A 23664-nucleotide genomic window follows, 5' to 3' on the forward strand; every position below is an offset into this window, starting at 1 on the left:
CCTCGCTCCACACCCCCATGCTGGTAATGAGCTGACAAGCTGCAGATGGAGCAGGTCAGGAAAGACAACAAACTTCCCTACCTCCCAAGCAACATACAAAAATGACATCCTTTCTAAATTAGAATTACATTTGCACGCATCCACTTTTGGATAGTCTAATACATCTTTATTAATCTCAAAATATGTCTTTTTGGTCAATAACATTCTTTTAATAACCATTAAAGATAATCTGTTATTAAATGGTTAATTTTGCTTCCCTTAAAGATAACAGAATTCAAATACAAACTTGCCCCGTTCTGTTGAAGTGTACTGAGAGCTGACTGTGTGAACTGAATAATGCTTGTCCTGTACAGAATGGAGAAGAAAAGCAAAGTTTTGTTCACCTGGGAACACTTTTTTACAATACATTGATACCTAACTTAAATAATTGAATACATATCATAAACATACCAATTACACCATTTAAAATATACTTACTACAAAAAGATCCTGAACATTATTGGTTAATGCAAATAAAATTTCTTCACATTATTATAAAAGTCAAAATATTTTACATCAATTTGTGCTTTTAAAACTATTGATAGCTCCCCCTGGGAAAAGCCAAAATAACTGTATATTGTAGAAAAAAGTTTTTGCACTTTTGACCCAAATACACGTATCAACACAAGAAGAGGCACACTAACATCTAATAATTGTTTTAAATTTCCCTGAAACAAACAAACAAAACCTATTTATTCAATGAAATACATTTCTATGATAATTGCTAATTTGATGTTTTCACTCGTTCACAAAAGAACTACTTTTTCTTGGTCACTAAAGACAGCAAACACTAGATGTCTAGGAATATGTATATATGTGTTATATATATATTTACATACATACATATTTAAGAGAGCATATAAAGAAAATAGGACAGTTTGCACATACATATTCAAAGCCTCTCAGAAATTCCACTTAGGTCCACATTAGTGAGCCTTAATGTATTGCCAGCGTTCTGTGTAAATAACCAGAGAAGTAAAACAAACTTTAGCAGTGGAGTCCCTCCTTGTACATTAATAGAAAATCTAGTTAGAAGTGGTATGATTAGCTCATAAGAGGTCAGCAGTTCAAGACCAGCCTGGCCAACATGGTGAAAGCTCGTCTTTACTTAAAAAAAAAAAATACAAAAATTAGCCAGGAGTGGTGGCATGTTCCTGTAATCCCAGCTATTCAGGAGGCTGAGGCACGAGAACTGCTTGAACCTGGGAGGCAGAGGTTGCAGTGAGCTGAGACTGCACTACTGCAGTCCAGCCTGGGCAACAGAGTGAGACACTGTCTCAAAAAAAAACAAAAAAAGAGGAAAGAAAAGAGAAAAGTGCTTATCACTTAACCTAATTCTTGCTAAGGGAATGTAAATGTACCTTCTTCAGGGAATTCAACATCAAGGTACACTGGCTTAACGGCAGTGACTCACTCATTTTTCAATGTAGAGGTAATATTCATAGAAAAATCAATATTCCATGTGGAGAAAATGTATTTTTCCTGTGGATGAATTAATGATTAATTGGGTTGGAGTAAACTTTACTTTCTGCAGCTCTAGTATTTATGCGTCGAATGAAGATCCAATTTGACAATCACCTCTTACAAATGGTCCATCAGATTGGTCAGATATTGTACAGCTCCACTCCCTCCCAGATAAGGTCATTGATTATCTGTGTATAATCAATTGGGGAAGACCCACATCAAGAGAGGACAGAGTATGTGCTGTAACTGAAATGATTCATACCCCTGTTAATGTGTCATAGACCGTAGGATCCCTGGGGAATTAAAAATAGGACAATTCAGCTAGAATCTTCTGTTTCATCAACTCTCTTTGGTTTCTGATTGTGCTCTCATGCTGAGCCCTTTTTATTTGCATTACAATTTCAATCCTTGGTTGGTGAGAGTTCTTTTTAAATGTTTGTGCTTCAGTGTTGTAGACAACTGAGGTTGCAGATATGGAGTTTATACTATCAAAACAATCATCAAATAATCAAAATAATCATAATTTTGAGTTAAGATTGGAACAAGAGCAGTTAAGCATTATGGTTGGTTGAGGGTCTGTTAATGCTTCTCTGGTTCCCTTCCACTTCCGTGGTTTTCCCATCTGCTGGACGGGTGTATAATAACACTTACCTCATATGCCTCTTGATGGAATGAAGCCTGTATCGTGCATTTTTCTTTGGAGAAAGATTACAATTATGGCATTTGAAATCCAAGTATATATCCAGGGAACGTGGGAATTACTTGTCATTATGTAATTTCTTATGAAAGCTTTGTCTAAAATAGCAGATTGCAGAACAGAAAAAATCGGATGCAACTGCAGGAAATGAGACTGAAAAATAATTCAGAGTTAGTTTATGAAGGGCCTGAATGCCATCCAAAGGAGTCTGCATTTATTCTGTAAGACACATTATTTTCTGAAATATATCCCACAGAACACTTGCGCTACAGGATGTTAATACGTCTAGGGCAAGCTAGATTAAGACCAAGCTTTACGGTAGTCCTTAAATATGCTAATGTACATCGTGATTCTCTAAGGGAGGGTTGTTTGTTGTTTTTCTCAAACTAAACAATATAACTTGGTAATAGGCACACAGGGAATATGAAGAATGTTTCAGCTTGGCACCTTCAGGTCAGTTAATTCTAATATTCTGGGTACCTTCAAGATGCCCGATAGTCATTACCTTGTATCATATGTATCCAGCACACAGCAGATTGTGTATCCAGCACACAGCAGGGCTTAGTAAACAAATGGAGTGAATGAAATATCTGAATAGTCCTCAGCTGCCTTGCTTATAAAATGGGACAACAATAATATAATTGTTGAAAATTTGAAGAGTTGGAGAAAAGTGGTCCCAGAATATTTGCGGTGGCTGACTCCTATAGTCCCAGCTGCTTGGGAGGCTGAGGCAGGAGAATGGCGTGAACCCGGGAGGCGGAGCTTGCAGTGAGCTGAGATCATGCCACTGCGCTCCAGCCAGGGCAACAGAGGGAGACTCTGTCCCAAAAAAAAAAAAAAAAAAAAAGAGAAATAGAAGAAACCAAATTAATTTTTAATTTATACTCCACTTATATATGTTTTCAATCATCCACTACTGCAGGATGTACGCTGAACAGTACAAGTCATATGCACCATTTTCACCAGACAACCTCATCTACCAAAATGGTGATAAGACAATCTTATTTTGAAGCCAAAAGAGAGTTATAAACATCAAATTGAAACAGATTTATAAATGAAAAAAAGATAAAAGGGAAAACATGTAAGAGAGTACTATTGAATTATTGTCTAGCTGTTTAATTTTTGCTTAACTTTTCCAAAGCTCATTTGGAAAGGGGATAATCACGCTTACCTTGAAAGGCTGTAATATTCTGCCAAGCACATGAGCTGGGCCCAGGGGTGGGAGTATAAGGTGCTGTGGTTAAGAGCAGAGGCTAGGAGCCAGACCTGGGTTTGAATCCCAGCTCTGCCTCTAGCTAAATGTGTGATACCTACTATGTGTATAACCTTAAGCAATTTAATTTCTTTCTGCCTCAGTTTTCCTCATTTGCAAAATGGGAACAATAAGTATACTTATCTTGGAGGGCTGTGGTGAGGACTGCATATAAAATAATGAATGTTGCATTTTTTTTAAAATCCTTTTATTACTCTTTTTTAACAAACAGCCCCAGGGACAGGGGACCAGGGGAAGAGGGAGGAGGGGAAGTGAGGCTCCAGCCCCACAACCCCTCCCCCCAATCCCTTCCCCCTTATATATTTATAATCTACATACAAGCCCCGGAGGTAGAGAGCAAGAGGAACTCCCTCAACGGGGTCACAACAGGCCCCAGTGTGTGATGTTCCCCTTCCTGTGTCCATGTGTTCTCATTGTTCAATTCTCACCTATGAGTGAGAATGTGCGGTGTTTGGTTTTTTGTCCTTGCGATAGTTTAATGTTGCATATTAAGAAAAGTTCACAGCTATTCTCATTTCAGATTTTCTGTGTAATAGGAAAGAGATGCCGAGGCCTGCCCTAATTTGTTCTTCTTTGACTGCAGCTGCTTGGCTGCTGTTTGGTTCCCATTTCCTCCTTCCTCCAAAACTGGGTGCTCACAGCTCATATTTAACCTGTGCGCTCCCCTACCAAGTCCAACTACTGAGTTAGAACTTCTGTTCTCCTCCAAACTCATATGTATGTATTAATTTCATTTAAAAATCCACCAGTACTTTTTTTTTGGCCATTAATATCCAGGGGCATTCATGTTCCTAGCTGGTTTATATTTGGATGGTTTTTTCTCTGGATTACTCCAAATTTTTGCCTGTTGAATTGATGGTCACTTAAAAGACAGAGGAATTACTGCCATGTAGAATTTGGAAGGAAATAGAAAGGCAAACGAGAAAAAAGAATTAGCACTATTCTGCACGGAGATCTGTGATGAGAAAAGAGAACCAAACCAAACTCCAAGATGTTTGTGTAGCTAGTTTGTTAGTTACTTTGATATGCTGATGTCATATCATCACTATACTGGCAATTGGAAAAAATTTAAATAGGTGCTTGAATGATTCTCACTATAACTTTATTTTGATTCCATCCTTTGTCCACGTTAATGCACTTTCTCCCAAATCCTTTGAAGATTCCGTGGAATTTCTCAAATACACAGTGAGGCATCAGGAAGCCAACAAAGTTTTGTTTTGTTTTGTTTGAGATGGAGTTTCACTCTTGTTGCCCAGGCGGGAGTGCAATGGCACAATCTCGGCTCACTGAAACCTCCGCCTCCTGGGTTCAAGCAATTCTGCTGCCTCAGCCTCCCAAGTAGCTGAGATTACAGGCATGTGCCACCAACCCTGCTAATTTTTTGTATTTAATAAAGACGGGGTTTCACCATGTTGGTCAGGCTGGTCTCAAACTCCTGACCTCAGTTGATCCACCCACCTTGGCCTCCTGAAGTCCTGGGATTACAGGCACGAGCCATCGCAACCAGCTGCCAAGCAAGTTTTTAAGAATCCTCCAATAACCCCCCAAACTCTCCCTTCTATTTCAGATAGTGGGACTCTGTGCTGATGCCAGCAATTAAAGAAGAAAGAATAAGAAAGACACTGTGTGATCTAGTATTAATAAGGAAGTAAGTGATCAGATTATTCCAGCTAGATCAGTAGAATCTATCATCAAGGAAGTTGAGGCCGACAGCATTCACAAATCAACTGCCTACGTTTATACTCACTGCTGACTTGCGTTTCCTTTTGAGGACAAGTAAGCTTTTTAAATGATCAAGACGTTTACATTAGTTTTGCTCTTCAATGGCTTTTTTAAAAAAAATCCAAAGGCAGAAGTTAAATTTAAAAGAGATTTCCATGTGACTACCCCAAAGAGAGATTATCAATCACCAAGTTAAATATTTGTATACAAAATAATATCTGGATGCATAGATTCTTATGTTCATCAGATGAAGAGTAAAAGACTTATTAGTCACCATGCTTTATTTACACCCCTGTCAAAATTACATGAAAATATTTCTCTCCAAAGAACCATTCTAGAGAACCCTTTCATACAAAGTGGTGTGTGCACATCTAAGAGGTTGCTCAGACAGTTTAGCTCAAAGGCTAAAGAGTCTAGTAAACTGAGTTCCACCACGTCATGACTTTTAAGTGGTAGGCTACCACCAGAAAGAGAGGACTTCAAGCGCGGATTTCTAGCAGCAGGGCCAGGATTAAAATCCCATGTGACAGTAGGCTTCAGAGAGAGGAACAATCCATTCATAATTCAAAGGCCATCAAACCCGAGTTCTAAGAACATTTTTGACTCTGAGAATCTTTTCTTTTTACCAAGAAAATCCCTTACAGTTATGGTTTAATGTCCTGAATTAAGAAATAGAAGAGGCCGGGCGCGGTGGCTCACGCTTGTAATCCCAGCACTTTGCGAGGCTGAGGCGGGCGGATCACAAGGTCAGGAGATCGAGACCATCCTGGCTAACACGGTGAAACCCCATCTCTACTAAAAATACAAAAAATTAGCCGGGTGCGGTGGCTGACTCCTGTAGTCCCAGCTGCTTGGGAGGCTGAGGCAGGAGAATGGCGTGAACCCGGGAGGCGGAGCTTGCAGTGAGCTGAGATCGCGCCACTGCGCTCCAGCCTGGGCGACAGAGGGAGACTCTGTCCCCAAAAAAAAAAAAAAAAAAAAAAAAGAGAAATAGAAGAAACCAAATTAATTTTTAATTTATACTCCACTTATATATGTTTTCAATCATCCACTACTGCAGGATGTACACTGAACAGTACAAGTGATATGCACCATTTTCACCAGACAACTTCATCTACCAAAATGGTGATAAGACAATCTTATTTTGAAGCCAAAAGAGAGTTATAAACATCAATCGTTTTCAGATACGCTTTAAAAATAGTTCTTTAAGTTTGTTCAAAAGTAACATCATTATTTTAAGTTATAGCACAATCATTAAAGGAAAAAAGAACCCAAGAACAAATGAAATTCGTTATTATTTTAGTTACTTTTAGTGGAAAAAATAAAACAAGGTTTGCATTTTCATCCAGGATAAAGTAAAATGACTCTTGTCAGATGTCAATTTTCTCATTAATGAACTATTTGAGACTGTACTCCTGGGTCAACTTATTTCTGCTTCTTCTGTCTCTAGACCTGTCTTAATTATATTTTTGTCTCAGGATCTATGACATAGATTTAAACAGACCCATGGGCAAATCTAAACAGTGACCACACAGTGTCCAGTCTATTTGTTTCTCTACAAAGTGACAGAAATTCAACCTTTAATCAGTAGAAGTTGATTCTACCTAAATTCCTAATATAACTAATAAAATGTAGTCACCTTCAATAAAATAAATGCCCAGATACTATTTTAAAGGATACAGCAAATCCCAGTCATACCTCTACCAAGGCTAACTATGCTGTACCTTAATTTGTTTGTTCTCAAAACTAAAATCAGTGCTTCACCTAGATTCTCCTTTCCTAAAGAGTCCGTCAACGCAAAAGAAATGCCTAGTTCTTGATGCAGACTCATCATTAGTCAATCATGGTCTTGGATATTCATGCTTCTAAAAAGCATGATTGATAACAATCTTGCTAATAAGCAATAGTAATATGAATCTTGAATATTTATGCTTCTAATAAGATTGGAAGAATACCACTTTGGTACTTGCATATAACTCCTAGTACCTACATACTCCACTCCTTACAAGCTAACAATGCCTTTATTATTATTACTATTATTATTATTTAGAGACAGAGTCTTGCTATGTTGCCCAGGCTGCAGTGCAGTGGTGCAATCATAGCTCACTGCAGCCTTGAACTCTTGGGCTCCTATGATCCTCCTGCCTTAGTCTCTCGAGTAGCTTGGATGACAGGCATGCACCACCACACCTGGCTAATTTTTTATAGAGATGGGGTCTTGCTATGTTGCCCAGGCTACTCTTGAACTCCTGGGTTCAAGTGATCCTTCCATCTCGGCCTCCCAAAGTGCTGGGATTACAGGTATGAGCCACCATGCTCAGCCTAACAGTGCCTTTAAAAACCTCCTGGGCTACATTGAAAACCTTATTATCACATGTCAACTTACTTTGAAGCAAGTTTGCTTATAATTTAGAAAAGTCCTTGTAACACTTCTTGGTTCTCTCCACTGTCACTCAGTTTTCTGAAAACTTTAAGTAAAAGCAAGGCCTTGGCAACAAGATAACTCATCACCGGGTTCAATGTATATCTGTGCAATGGATCAAGTTTACCTACTATCTTGCACACTGCTCTCAATTATAACCTGAGAACCAGAAGTTATCCCCTCACTTTATAAAAATACTGTTTTAAAAGATTATTTAACAGCATAATCTTTTTAAATTGATGTGTAATACTGAAAAACACTATACATGTACTTTATCTCTCAGGGGTTAAACAAAATCTGAGCTGTACTGAAGGGCATTTTCTGTTGCTTCTTCAGATCTTTTATATTAACATTTAAGCACAAATACCCTTTGTCAAGTGCTTTCAGTGCCAGGATCTGTGCTTATTCAAAGATAAAAACAAAAACAACCAAATAACTAATAGTCTCTGCAGACCAAAGCATAAATGGATTAACAAATAATACTGAATGCAAATTCAGGTAACCATATCAAACCTAGTGAAAAGAATGTGGTTCATCTTTTGGAAGAGTTGTCTAGAAGGATCCAATCAATCACAACTTCCCTTTTTCTCTGCAATGATACACCAGTTACCATGATCATTCCCAGAACTCAGGATACGGAGCTCTGACACATTCTCCTTAAGCAGACTGCACAGCTCCCCTTCTCGAAACACATGGTAGTAGCGCATAAAGGCTCTGGAGTCCAAAATATCAGGCTGTGGATCTTCGACAGACATTGTATCATCTGGGTTGGAATCTGTGGAATCGACTGCAGAAATCCTTCTCAATATTTTAGTAGCAGAAGGATTATCATCTTGTAAGTTACCTGCATCCGCACAATTCCCACTGGTATTAGTGCTATCCAGAAAATTTCCCCCTCCATTTCTCCTCATTTCTCCTTGATGGTCTCCATTTAAATGCTTCAGAGTGCCTGGTGCTCTCAGCCACTCCAAGTGTTTTTGAGAAGAAGATTCCACAAACACTTCCTCATCTAAGCTTTGCTCTTTTGTTGAAAATGGCTCTTGGTGATCAAAGTCTAAACTAGAGTGTCTGGAAGGCTGAATTGTTACAGTGCTATTGGCCCAAACTTCTGTGTTCTTCAAGGGTCTTACTCTTTCAATTTGCTTCCTCAGAGTCGATTCATCCAAAGATCTTGAGAAAAACCAGGAACGAAACGATTTTCCTAATGTGCCGTAGAATCCATATTCTTCCTCGCCTTCCTTAGAAATATTTGCAAAACAGTTTCTTGCCATAGCAGGTTCATAGTCCACACTGTGGGACCGTTTTGAACCACACTGCTCTTTAAAACAAACAGAACAGCTACACTCAGAGCAAGGAGGATGGTAGGGATGGCCTCTTTCTGGGTGTCCACACTGTCTCTTCCTCCCAGACTGGCTGGACTCTGAGAAGAGCTGGGAACACAGGGCCCTGTTCCATGGAACAAGCACGTCTTGCTTCTCAAAGCGACGGTTCTTTTGTTCCATTGCCCAAACGTAAATCATCATCTGGCCTCCAGGAACTAAGACCCTGGCCATTTCTTTTATTGCTCTGATTCTTCTTTGTTTTGTAGAAAAATGATGTATGACTGAAAAAGACAAAACTAGATCTCAGTGTGTATGCACATACATAAACCCACACACGTATATACTGATGCTTACCATATAACAATGATGAAATTTTGACATCTAATAAAACCTTATTTCCTCCATGGCAACGATGATGACAGAAATAGCACAGGCCTGATTTTAGGAGAAACATAAATTTTGGCTTTGGCTCCTGTACTTTAATACTAGATGGCTGATCTTGGGCAAGATATTTAAGTTCTACAGATTTTAAGTTTCTTCCTCTATAATAAGAAGTCTAGAGTCCATAAATCTATAAAGTCTCTTTCAGTTCCAAAATACTATGGATTTTTTTTAACCAGGATGGTCAATGTGAATTACTAAAATTTGAAAGGGATATTAAATGTTCCCTTTGAATTCTATGAGGTAATTCATTGTTTTAATGAATAATTTGTACTTCTAAAGTAATAGCTGAGAAGTAGAGAAATATGTTAAAGACTGTTTCTCTGTTTAGATAATGCAAAGATCAGCAGCTCACCCCAAGTCCAATTGGTTGCTTATAATAAAGTATAAAATAGTTGTGTCTATTTAAAAAATCAGTGTATAGGTCATCATTTTACTTCCAATTTCTGCAAAGTCAAAATGAGCTTCAAGTAAGACTGCCTTTATCAAGTCATAAGTGTGTTATTAGGCATAATTTTATCTGCCAATAGAAAGTGCTAGTCTCTTAATTCTTGAGGGAGTGTAATCACAGTATTTTGTCAAGAGAAAACTTCAAATTATTTCTCCCTACACAGACCCACCAATATGTCAGGGAGGAAATTAATCTCAAGCAAAGTTGGAAGACTCTTGTTTGGATATGAGCTGTGAGGGCAGAGACAGAGCCTGAAAGCGTTGCTCTAAGGGTCAAAATAATCCAACTGTTACTGGTGATTTTAGGCAAACTAATCTTCGTAGTTTACCTGCCACAGAGACATATTAAATACCAAAAATGGGGTTTGCATACAGATCAAACTAATAAGGAAATATCACTCAACAGATACATTTTGTATCGTTAGCAATCAAGTTTTCATTCCTATCAACAGCACACAAACCTTGGTATCTCTACCATGCAGCAATGTAAGGAAGCCAGAGGTGTGAGGGTGAAATGAGTTTGAAGAACAAGACACCAGTGTATTTCATTCTGCTAGATCTTTCAGTAACTAGTTTTCTGATCTTTGACCAATCGCTCTATCCTCCTGGCCTCAGACTGCCGCCACCCACTCCCCAAAAGAATAGTCCTTTAATATGGCTCATTTGAAAGCTACGTTTCTAGAAGTAGAGTCCTGATTACTAAGCTAAGGAGGTACAGCAGTCAGGACTGAGAAAGACTCAATCCACTGCTAATGCTCACATGTATCCGTGGTTACTAAGAGCCATTAATATCTCCCGTGCCGCGTGCAGTGGCTCATGCCAGTAATCCCAGCACTTTGGGGGGCTGAGGTGGTGGATCACTTGAGGCCAGGAGTTTGAGACCAGCCTGGGCAACGTGGCAAAACCCCGTCTCTACAAAAAATACAAAAAAATTAACTGGGCGCAGTGGTGTGTGCCTGTAGTTCCAGCTACTCAGGAGGCTAAAGTGGGAGGATCATTTGAGCCGGGGAGGTCGAGGTTGCAGTGGGCCATGATCATGCCACTGCAATCCAGTCTGGCCAACAGAGTGAGACACTGTCTCATATATATATATATATATATATATATACACACACACACACATATATATATGTATGTATGTATGTACGTATGTATCTCCCATAACTTGCACCTAATTCACTTTAGAGCTTCTTCTATGGGTGTATTTTCTAAATACAATCCATCTTCATTATTCATGGACTCTGTATTTGCAAATTTGCCCACTTGATAATCAATTGCCCCCAAATCAATACTCCCCAAATTGTAATCCCCCAAATCAATACTCCCAGACTTTCACAGTCATTCACTGACGAATGCAGAAGCGCAACTTGAGCCTCTCAATGCATGTATTCCCGGCTGAGATGAAACAAAGCAATGTTCTTCCTTCTTATTTCAACTCTAATACTGTAAACAAGGGTTCTTTTTGTGATCTATTTTGTGCCACATTTTCTGCATGTTTGTGCTTCTTGTTGGTGATTTTGCTGTTTGAAATCGCCTCCAAACAAAGTGTTGAGGTATTATTTAGTGCTTCTAAGCCTTGGAAGACTGTGATGCACCTTACGGAGGAAATATGAGTTAGATAACTTCGTTCAGGCATGAGTTGCAGTGCTGTTGGCGTGAGTTTAAAATGAAATAAACTGTCTTTAAACAGAAACACACATAAAACAAGGCAATATATTGTTCAGCTAACAAAAATGTTTTGACCAGAGGCTCACAGAAACCCAATCCTGTATGCCTCTTGGGACTCTATATTCCACTGAATGTATTAATTCAGTGTTCACAGAGACTTTATAGAACATTACTACTGTAGATAATGATAATTGACTGTATTTTTTGGGGGGTGGTATAAGACCAATAAAATACCCATTAAAATGGGACTATTTTAATAAAATGGTCTCTTTTCAGTAGAGTCATACATCAACATTCAGAATTTTACTGGGCTTCAAAGTATGTTTTTTTCTTTGTTGTTGTTTTTTTTTTTGTTTTTTGTTTTTCTGAGACAGGGTCTTTCTTGCTCTGTCACCCAGGATGTAGTGGCTCCATCTCAGCTGCAGCCTCTGCCTCCTGAGTTCAGGTGATTCTCCTCTCTCAGCCTCCTGAGTAGCTGGGACCACAGGTGTATATCACCACACCTAGCTAATTTTTGCATTTTTTGTAGAGATGGAGTTTTGCCATGTTGCCCAGGCTGGTATCGAATTCCTGGGCTCAAGCGATCTTCCTGCCTCAGCCTCGCAAAGTGCTGGGATTACAGGCGTGAGCCACCACGCCTGGCCAAGTTTTTTTTTTTTTTTTTTTTTTAAGAAACTCCTTATGTATTCATTTATTAATGCCTAAGTGACCATTCCTTTCTCATCAGATGTTACAGCATAATTTCACCCAGGAATATCAGTCTTTTATATTGTGTTTTATATTTATACTTAAAGTGTAATAAGTAACAGCCTTTAAGCCAAATGTTCTTAGGAAAAAAATAGCTGGCCAGGGATGGTGGCTCACACCTGTAATTCCAGCACTTTGAAGGGCTGAGGTGGGCAGATCACTTGAGCTCAGGAGTTCAAGACCAGCCTGGGCAACATAGTGAAACCCCATCTCTACCAAAAAATAAAAAAATAAAAAAAAAATTAGCTGGGTGTGGTGGTGCGTGTCTGTGGTCCAAGCTACTCAGGAAGCTGATGTGAGAGAATCACTTGAGCCTGGGAGGCAGAGGTTGAAGTGAGCTGAGATCACGCCACTGTACTCCGACCTGGGTGACAGAGTAAGACCCTGTCTCAAAAAAAAAAAAAAAAAAAGCTTACAAATGATTACTTCATTACGTAGTAAATGTATTACACATGCATACATATACATACTCTATTAAGAAACATTGTAAATGTATCTAAAATGGGAAGTGAGAATATATTTATCTGAAATATCAATGTCTGGAAACTATATTTAATTTTTAAAAGTCTTTTTTATTTAAAAAATCATAATCACAACTTGTAAAGGCAAAAGTAGTACTCAATATATGTATCCTAAAGCAATATTTTCCTGCTGAGAGCCCAGACAGTAGGTAGGTTGAATTCAATTACTGGATTCCAGATTCAGATGAGAAGTTACTCACAATCTCCTTTAATGTCTTGTTATATCTTGATATTTTATCATTTATTGACATTTAACTTTTCAACTCTCACCTCTCTAACCTTCAGCATTCAGAATCTACAGGTTTACTGTAAATCAGGCTTTTTTTAAATATCAGTACGATTGACATTTTGGGATAGATAATTCGTTTTTTTGTTTTTTAGACGGAGTCTTGCTCTGTCGCCCAGGCTGGGGTGCAGTGGTGTGACTTGGCTCACTGCAACCTCTGCCTCCCGGGTTCAAGCAATTCTCCTGTCTCAGCCTCCCAAGTAGCTGAGCCTCAGGCCTGCACCACTATGCCCGGCTAATTTTGTATTTTTAGTAGAGACAGGGTTTCACCATATTGGCCAGGCTGGTCTCGAACTCCTGACCTCGTGATCCGCCCGCCTCGGCCTCCCAAAATGGTTAATTCTTTATTGTGGGAGCCCACTTACTAGATGACATTATACATACACATATACAAACATCTAGTTGCGACAATTAAAAATGTCTCCAGACATTGCCTATGTCCCCTGGGGTAAGGGGGAAGGAGCAACATAACCCCCACTTGAGAAGCACTAGCCTGAAGGGCATTGTTGATTGCTGCTATGTTAATACGCCACCACTTTTCCCTAGGATGTTTATCAGACTATTTCAAAGGTAAGTAAAACAATGTTTCTTTTTCTAGTCTGCCAGCAAATGAAGGCATAACCAGGTATGATGCTTATCTCACATTATTATTAAAAGATGTGGAAAAGCAAACATATATATACATATATATTTCTTCCTGTTAAGCAAGAAGTGCCAACATACAGAATTTTAAATAGAGAAGTAAATATATAGGGACATAAGAGAGACAGTCTATTGAAATTTCTCATAGTATACTTCCTTTTATATATATTATTTATATTTATATATTTATATATATTTATCATAATATAGGTCCTTATATATGTAATATAATATGAGAAATTTCAATAGACATGTCTCTTGTGCCTCAGTTATATAAACACATATATATTTTATATATATAAATATATATTTCATATTTATATTTATATATGTTTTTATATATATATGATTTTCAGGGACAGGGTCCCTTATGTATGTTATATATACATATATGTATCAATGATTTTTAGGGACAAGGTCTCACTATGTTGCCCAGGCTGGACTCAAACTCCTGGACTCAAACGATCCTCTCACCCCAGCCTCCTAAAGTCGCTGGGACTACAGGTGCCCGCCACCATACCTGGCTACCATAATATAGTTCTAAATGGGAAATCGAACTGAAAATAACCACATCGCATTAATTCATAGTTACAGATCATAAAAACGCGTGCTGTTTTTCCACTCAAGGAAACATTTTTAATTCGAAGATGGTAACTAGGTGTGCTCCATTTTCTCTGAGGGCAAGGCATGAGATGTAAACTGAAAATAGAGGACTTAGCCAGATATGCTGGCTGTTTCCCAAGCATAGGAAAGCTGATCTATATCCCCTTCCTTCACCAGTGGCTCAGTGGCATGGTCTGGATGTAGGTGGCCTTGCAGACTAAAACGAACTTAGCCTGGGCATGGTGGCTCATGCCTGTAATCACAGCACTTTGGGAGGCCAAGGCAGGTGGATTGGTTGAGCCCGGGAGTTCAAGACCAGCCTGGACAATAGGGCAACTGCATCTCTACAAAAAAATTAGAAAAAATTAGCCAGGCATGGTGGTGTGTGCCTGTAGTCCCAACTACTTGGGAGGCTGAGGCAGGAGGATAACCTGAGCCCGGGAGGTCGAGGCTGCCACTGCACTCCAGCCAGGATGATAAGAGTGAGACCAATAAAAAAACTGGTCTCACTTTACGCTAAACCTGCGGATTCTAAATGCTGTAGGTTAGAGAGGCAAGGCATGTACACTTGAAAAGTTAAATGTCAACAAATGATAAAATATCGAGATGTAACAAGACATCTCAAAACAAATTGTCTCAAAAAATAAAAAATAAAAAAAAATTCTTGAATCATTAAAAAAAATCCAATAACAATTTGAAGGTTTAAATGGTTAAAAAAATAAAAAATACAATGAGTGTAGACAAAAGAATAGCAAAGAGTTCACACATTTCTTTGACTTTTTATTTTATTTTATTTATTTATTTATTTATTTATTTATTTATTTATTTATTTGAGATGCAGTCTCACTCTGTTGCTTAGGCTGGAGTGCAGTGGCATGATCTCGGCTCACTGCAACCTCCTCCCGGGTTCAAGCAATGCCCTGCCTCAGCCTCCCGAGTAGCTGGATTACAAGCGCTCACCACCATGCCTGGCTAATTTTTGTATTTTTAGTAGTGATGGGGTTTCACCATCTTGGCCAGGCTGGTCTTGAACTCCTGACCTTGTGATCCACCCACCTTGGCCTCCCAAAGTGCTAGGATTACAGGCGTGAGTCACCGTGCCCGGCCCATTTCTTTGAACTTTCTCCAATTTCTAGTTAAGTGGAATGACCAAACCAAAACCTTTTTCCACTAAAGATTCAAAGCATTGTATAGAGTTGCTTAATTCAACAAGGTTTCCTTCTGGTTATAGACTGAATGTTTGTGGCCTCCAAGGCCCGTATGTTGAAGCCCTAACCCCCAGTATGAAGGTATTAGGAGGTCAGAACTTTAGGAGGTTTAGATGAAGTTGTGAGAGTGGGCCCCCATTATGGGCTTAATGGCCTGTTTATAAGAAGAGACCAGAGAGCTTGCTCTGTCTCTCTCTTTCTCCCCTTCTCCTTCCAGTCTCCTGCCACATTCCACGTGATGATACAGCAAGAAGTAAGCCATCTGCAAGCTGGTAGGAGGGTCCCTACCAGAACCTTACCCTGCTGGCACCCTGATCTCAGATATCCAGCCTCCAGAACTGTGAGAAATAAATGTCTGTTGTTTAAGCCAAGTCTATGGTATTTTGTTATAGCAGGCTGCAAAGGCTAAGACAATCCTCTTAATGCTTACAACCAAAATGGATCTAATAGTTTCAGCTGCAAATAAGACTATCAGAGAGCGAGTATCCATGGTAACCATCTCTTGCCAGTCCTTACTAGTTCCAAGGTTACGGCTTCCAGGTCTGCCTCCCCTCACCATATGAAGAAACAGTCCCCACCTAATGTTGGATAAATCAATCTTTCATCTATTTTAGGAAAAGAGCAAATCATCTTATTCTGCAACTTTGTCATGAATAACTCCATTTTATAAAAGATCATCTTTCTTGGATAAAACTTGTTATTCAAATAGTATTTTTGTTTTGTTTTGTTTTCTGAGATGAGTCTCACTCTGTCATCCAGGCTGGAGTGCAGTGGCCTGATCTCAGCTCACTGCAACCTCCACCTTCCAGGTTCAAGTGATTCTCCTGCCTCACCCTGCTGAGTAGCTGGGACTACAGGCACTTGCACCATGCCCGGCTAATTTTTGTATTTTTAGTAGAGATGGATTTCACCATGTTGGCCAGGCTGGTCTTGGTCTCCTGACCTCATGATCCACCCTCTTCGGCCTCCCAAAGGGCTGGGATTACAGGCGTGAGCCACCGCACCCAGCCAAATAGGTTGATTTTTAAGAGTGCATTAGGACAAGTAATTTGCTTTGCAAAATATTTTTCCATTGCAAAACAAACAAACAAAAACTTGTCATAGGATTCCATTAAATATCAAGTTTCCCTGCATATTTAAATATGGCAGGTGTCATGTATTCTTTACCTGCTTGTATTTCAGGCATGGATTTTTTTCCCCCATTTTTTGGCATGTGTGTTTTCTGGGCACACTTGTTGGGAGGATATGAGAAACACATTCCCTAGACTCATGAACAATCTTTGGCAGTAAATGAGCAGAGTGGCATTATAAAAACAATGCAATCCAAGACCAGATGGGACCTATCTTCTCCATGAACTTGAGTACCAGTGAGTGGCAGATTGGTCCAGGTGACATTTAGTGTGTTAGCCCTAGAATTCTCTGTTAACAAAGGCCACTATTTTGGCCTAAAAAAAGATAATATAACTTCTGAAAATCTACTTTGCTTTGGATGAATCTGGCTTCATTTAAATAAAATGAAGTGCTATTTTCAATGAGTAAGATTCCTCTAATCCTTTCTTACTCATAAATAAAAGAAATTGGAATGAATCATAAAAAAACTGCAATAACAATTTGAAGGTTTAAATAGTTAAAACAATCATATGTGCCATAAATACATTTTGGAGTTGAGTCAAATCACTCAAGTAGTTGAAACAATTTTTTTAAATTAGATAAAATAAATTACATTGACATTTCTAGACAGAACGGATGTTGAGTCATGAGAACGGACTAAACTATGTCAATTATTCTCATGGCAAAGGGTGAATGTGTGATCCGGCTGCCTTACCTCCTATGGAGATGATGGCATCGAAGCCCTCATCCCTAAAGGGGAGATTAAGGTTGTCACATACCATGGCTTCACATCCTCTATCCCGGGCAATCTCTACCAGTGGCCCACAGTAGTCACAGCCCACGGTATGTACCTGGCTGTTCACTTTAAGATACTTTCCAGTCCCACAACCTATAAGAGAAAAACCTGCGTTACATGCTATCCTCAATGGAAAGTGTGAAATAGTTCGTCTCATAACAAGAAATATAATTAACTTTTTATATATATTTTTTGAGACAGAGTCTCCCTCAGTCACCCAGGCTGGAGTGCAGTGGTGCGATCTCGGCTCACTGCAACCTTTGCCTCCCGGGTTCAAGCAATTCTCTTGCCTCAGCCTCCCGAGTAGGTGGGATCATAGGCGCATGACACCATGACCAGCTAATTTTGTATTGCTAGTACAGACGGGTTTCTCCATGTTAGTTAGGTTGGTCTTGAACTCCCAACCTCAGGTGATCCGCCCAACTGGGCCTCCCAAAGTGTTGGGATTACAGGCATGAGCCACCGCGCCTGGTCAACATTTTTTTTTTTTTTAACTAACCAAGATAAAATACAACATGGTGTGAAAGTATTCACAAAAGCAAAAGAAAAGCCTTCAGCGAATACTTACATATTCTCATATAGAAGAGAGAAAGGCAATAGGAAAAAAATAACATTTATTGAATATTTAATGAGGTAATGTCCACAGGGGGTCAGTGCACTGGCGCAACCAAGGCACGTTAGCTGGTCCACAGCAAGAGAAATAGTTCTAGTATCCCAGAGACCGTGTGTAGCCTCTAAGCTCACATCCATATTTCATTGTGTATATACGCATGTTATGGCCTTTATTCTCCTGTTGTCTCTCCAAAGATTCTTACCACTTGCTGACTGCAAAACAAACAACTGTCAACAACTTTTCAATTATTTATACACTAAAACATGCCTTTCAAATTTTTAAAATTTGAACTTGAATTAGAAAAGAATTTTTAACATTGTTTTTATCCAATCTGTATTCATGCTACATTTAAAATGATCTCTATGGGTCCAGTATACAACTCAGATTATAAAAACTACTTTTTTCTTAAATAGACAATTTTTGATATTCACTTTCCAGTAGCAGAGACCTAAGTAATTCAGGATTTACAAAGCCCAAAGATTCAGATCATAGAGGTCTTACTGATGTTATGATTGAAGAAGTTAGTAACATGAATGAATAACCACCTTGAAACAAAGCCTTCTACAATCTAATACTGAGTATTATATTCTACCACAGATATATAATCTAATTCCTTTCCAGAAATATTAAAAGAAATCATTACAGCCTATATTTGTACCTATTGGCATTACATATAAAATTTTTCTACCTGAAAAAATATCTACCACTATTTAAAGATGATTAGTTTGCTGCTTCTGAAATACATCAGGACACTAATAATCCCTCCTTACTAGGCACTTTCAAAATTATGATACAATAAAAGCAAACTTAAGATTCATTAATGCCAGCTGAGACAGTGGAGAATATATGAATAAAAAATAAAATTTGGGGTCTGGCGCAGTGGCTTATGCCTATAATCCTAGCACTTTGGAACACCGCAGCGGGTGGATCACTTGAGGGCAGGAGTTTGAGACCAGCCTGGCCAATATGGTGAAACCCCTCTCTACTAAAAATACAAAAATTAGCTGGGTGTGGTGGCAGGCACCTGTAATCCCTGCTACTCAGGAGGCTGAGGCAGAAAAAAATCACTTAAATCCAGGAGGTGGAGGTTGCAGTGAGCTGGGGTAGCATCATTGCACTCCACCCTAGGTGATGACAGAGTTAGATTTTGTCTCAAAAAAAAAAAATAAAGAAAAAAGAAAACAATTCCAGCATTATTATTTCCATGTAAATGTGACCATATTATTTCTATGTAGACGTTTCTAAGACACAGTCGTGGTCTTAAAAACACCTTTGATCTCGTAGCCATATGGTTCCCAATAATGCTTATGAGAAAAAGTACCCACTATTTGAAGGCAATCATGGGGAAAATATAATTCACAAAGTATTTTAAAATTAAAATCCTGTGTATTTCAAAAGATGATGGTTCCATTTTAAGAAAAATAACCTTGCAACTCGTTTGCTTTTTCATTGGCTCGAGGGATACTTTAGGAGAAATGAAAGGGAAAGTTACTTCAATGATATTAATAAAATCAGACTCATAGATCTTTAGAATGAGGAGGGCCTGTTCAGAGAGCATTTTGTAATAAGGAGGAAACAGAGGTCTTTTCTCCTGACAACGCTTCTAGTGCCCTAGAAATCTTGATTTGCCCCTGTTCATTTCTAATGGCATTCATGTCTAAATCTTGAATTGAACGAAAAAAGATTTTAAATATTTTTTAATCCAATCTATTGTCTATTCATCAAACAGCTGATGATTCTAGCTAAGTGGAAAACCTAGCGACAAAAACCATTTCCTTTAGAGGACAGTCATATTATCATCTGTCTTTTCTTCTGCTCATCCCTTTGAACTTCTTTCTTTTTCATTTCTTTCTTCTTTAACTTCAATTTTATTAAAATGCATCTTTCATTTTGGAATGAAAACATGACCATATTTATTGAATAGTTTAAAAAATGTATATAGTACAAAATTCAAAAGATACAAATTGGCAAAAAGATATTTACTATAGATGTAGTTGTTGATTTGCACAGAGGTATTTAAAGAATATTATTTGTAAGACTTTTTTTTTTTTTTTGAGATATGGTCTCACTATGTCACCCAGGCTGGAGTGCAGTGGCACCATCTCGACTCACTGCAACCTCTGCCTCCCAGACTCATGCTGTCCTCCTACCTCAGCCTCTCAAGTAGCTGAGACTACAGGCATGTGCCACCATGCTCAGCTAATTATTTTTATTGTTGTTTTATTTTTTGTAGAGATGGGGTTTCACCATGTTGTCCAGGCTGGTCTTGAACTCCTGAGCTGAATGATCTGCCCGCCTCACCTCCCAAAGTGCTAGGATTACAGGTGTGAGATACCGTGCCTAGCCTATTTGTAGTGTAATTTGTACTGGCAAAATACAGCAAACAACATATATTAAATGTTAATATGGCACTATTAGCATAGAATGCTAGGCAGCTTTTAATACTGGGTAGCTCTATAATAAATATAAATATGGAATGATTTCCTCAATATATTAAAAGTATAACAAAACCTAGGTGTATAATTATAATTGTTTTTATAGCATACTACCATTAGTGTAACCAAAAAAGGGAAATTACCCATCACACACTCACAGGCACAAATATGCTCATAGTTACATAAAACATCTCAAAAAGATCATACAAGAAGCTAATAGCATCAGAGGCCTCTGGTGTGGGTTGCTTGGCGCCAGGGACTGGGTTGGGAGAAGATTTTACACTATGCATTCTTTTGTGCTTTGTTGCCGAACCGTTATCAGTGGGTTACCTATTAAAATACTTTTACACATTTTGAACCATTTGTTCACATCCTTTCACTATTTTTCTTGTGACTTGTTGGTAGTTTTTCTTTTTTATTCTTTTGAACTTAATTCCTTCTGTTTGATACTCTGAATCTTTTAACCAACATCTTACCATTTCCTACACCTACCCCACCCGCTTCGACACCCCAGCCCCAGGTAACCACCATTTTAATCTCTCCTTCTATGAGTCCGACTGTTTTAGATCCCATAAATAAGTGAGATCACTGGGTATTTCTCTTTCTGTGCCTGGCTGATTTCACCTAGCATAATATCTTCCAGGTTCCTCTGTGTTGTCGCAAATGACAGGATGCTGGTCTTTTTTTACAGTAATACTGAAGAATGCTTAGTAGATTAAAAAAGTTACCAGCCGGGCGTGGCAGCTCACGCCTGTAATCCCAGCACTTTGGGAGGCCTAGGTGGGTGGATCACGAGGTCAGGAGATCGAGACCATCCTGGCTAACACGGTGAAAACCCGTCTCTACTAAAAATACAAAAAATTAGCCGGGCGTGGTGGCGGGCGCCTGTAGTCCCAGCTACTAGGGAGGCTGAGGCAGGAGAATGGCGTGAACCTGGGAGGTGGAGTTTGCAGTGAGCAGAGATAGCGCCACTGCACTCCAGCCTGGGCAACAGAGCAAGACTCTGTCTCAGAAAAAAAAAAGAAAATCTAGATTTCTATGACATGTGTTGCAGATATTTTTACTTAGTTTGGTTTTGGTCTTTTGAATTGTATGTCTGCTAGATTTTTGTCTTGTGGAAGTTTTCCATTTTGATAGGGTCAAAGTTATCTGTCAATATAGTTAATCCTCATAAATTACAGCTTCCATATTTGCAGTTAATCTACCTGCTGAAATTTATTTGTAACCCCAACGACAATACTATAGCCTTGCATGGCCACTATTAGACTTATATACTCACAGTGCAGCAAAATATTTGAGTCACCTGAGACCCACATACCCAGCCTCCTTTTTTCAGCTCCCATACCGTAATTAAGTGTCCTTTCCATAATCTACTTAGGGCTACAATTTCTCCATTTGTACAGTTTTTACCGGTGATTTTGCTGTTTCAAACGGCCTAAGCCTGGGGCTGAAATGCCGTCTAGTGTTCCTGAACATAAGAAGGCTGGGATGTCTCTGATGGACAAAATATATGTGTTAGATAAGCTTTGTTCACGAAAGAGTTATAGTGTGTTGGCCGTGAGCCCAATGTTTATGAAATAATGATATATAGTAAACAAGGTGTCTTTAAACAGAAACACATATGCAACAAGCTTATACATTGGTAAATTGACAAAAATGTTGTGACCTGAAGCTTACAGGAGCCTAATCCAATGTTTCCCCTAAAAACAATGATTCAGTATTTGCCAATTCAATGTTTATGATACATATATGAAATGTAAGTACTGTGAATAATGGCAATCAACTGTATATTCTTTTATGATTTCTTGTTGTATGTGTATCATACATAGGCATTTTGCCTCTGAGAATATTTTAAATAACAATCTAGTTGTCATTTAGTCCTTTAATGAGCTCATTTTCTTATACTTAAATCTTTGCTTCATTTGGAATTTATTTTGATGCAAGGTGTGAGAAAGTAACTCTCTGATTATATATGTTGTTATCCCAAAGCCATTTACTGAATAGTTCCTTTTCCCCACTGATTTTAAGATCCTGGTATGTGGCTTACTTAGATTATAGGTGGTAAGAGCTCCAAACTCACTGCACATTCTGAAACTAGGTTTATTATTTTTTAATTTACATGATAGAGATATTTTTCAAAGACTCCCAATTTCCATGTGACATGCACCGCTTCCCCAGATTCCACATTACTCATACCATCTTCAGCAAGCCACAAGTTCTGGTATGTCTGTTTCTCTTACCAGTATTTAGAATGAATATCAAACTAGACAGACTTTGCAACTACAGACTTACGACTCATGGGTGCAGTCAGCATGCAATTGCTAGAACGCAGTTTTAGGTGGGTAAGCATTGAGTGAGATTCCAACCACATCTTAAGTCTTAGTCCTAGATCTACTAAGCTGTGGTTTACCAGTTCTTGATTTAGGAACATACTGAACCAATGTCCTCCAGACAAATAAGTTATTATTAAAATACTGTCTAATTAAAGATACACTCCTATAATGAAACACCTATAGAATAATTAAAGGAAAGGACCCATGAGATTCATAAGATATTAGTGGACCTCTTCCATAATCCCGCAATTCTATAGAAGGCATGTGAGCCACCCAAAGTGAGCCACCAGCGGAGAACACATTTGGCAAACGTGAATATCTTTAAATTTACAACGGTTGGTTTCACAAGCCATCATTTCCATCCTGATTTATTCAATCAATGTCAGGTCCGTTTTGGTGGAGGATGTACACAAAGGCCCTGAAAAGCCACTGTCTAAATGTAAAGTTTGAGGCCAGTCACAGTGGCTCAAGCCTGTAATCCCAGCACTTTGGGAGGCCGAGACAGATGGATCACCTGAGGTCAGGAGTTCGGGACCAGCCTGGCCAACATGGCAAAACCCCGTTTCTACTAAAAATACAAAAATTAGCTGGGCGTGGTGGCGGGTGCCTGTAATCATAGCTATTTGGGAGGCTGAGGCAGGAGAATCAGTTGAACCCGGGAGGCGGAGTTTGTAGCAAGCTGAGATTGCACCACTGCACTCCAATCTGGCTGACAATGGTGAAACTCCATCTCAAAAAAAAAAAAAAAAAGTTTGAGAAAGTTTTTTGCTTGCTGCTGACTTGACTGTCTGAGTTTCTGCTGTAAAATAAATATTCCAGGTACTGGCATGCCAAGGGTGCAATTTCAGGATTCCTATTAGAACAAAAATGAA

The 23664-nt window shown here is 38.8% G+C and overlaps 1 protein-coding gene and 1 long non-coding RNA gene across 21 annotated transcripts in view; one reads left to right on the plus strand and one right to left on the minus strand.

Moving 5' to 3' along the window:
- The first annotated feature begins 3924 nt into the window (after positions 1–3924).
- The window catches only part of LOC129487397 (uncharacterized), a 68084-nt gene continuing 48344 nt past the window's right edge, over positions 3925–23664 (plus strand). For 3 of the 4 annotated variants that reach the window (XR_010120472.1, XR_008659308.2, XR_008659307.2), the window contains exon 1: positions 3925–5121. This is a non-coding gene — a long non-coding RNA (uncharacterized lncRNA). Of the gene's footprint in view, positions 5122–20257; positions 20349–23664 lie in introns of all 4 variants that reach the window. The other variant, XR_010120473.1, reaches the window with a different exon arrangement.
- TRMT9B (tRNA methyltransferase 9B (putative)) overlaps positions 6187–23664 on the minus strand; it is a 72034-nt gene continuing 54556 nt past the window's right edge. For 11 of the 17 annotated variants that reach the window (XM_063637822.1, XM_055287699.2, XM_063637814.1 and 8 more), the window contains 2 exons: positions 17331–17504; positions 6187–9220 (listed from right to left, as the gene is read on the minus strand). In XM_063637822.1, coding sequence (XP_063493892.1) covers positions 8184–9220; positions 17331–17504 — 1211 coding nt within the window. In that variant the 3' untranslated portion in view covers positions 6187–8183. Of the gene's footprint in view, positions 9221–10590; positions 10638–17330; positions 23646–23664 lie in introns of those variants that run through there. The other 6 variants (XM_063637818.1, XM_055287750.2, XM_055287742.2 and 3 more) reach the window with 5 other exon arrangements.

Source organism: Symphalangus syndactylus, chromosome 1 (assembly GCF_028878055.3).
Source record: "Symphalangus syndactylus isolate Jambi chromosome 1, NHGRI_mSymSyn1-v2.1_pri, whole genome shotgun sequence".
NCBI lineage: Eukaryota > Metazoa > Chordata > Mammalia > Primates > Hylobatidae > Symphalangus > Symphalangus syndactylus.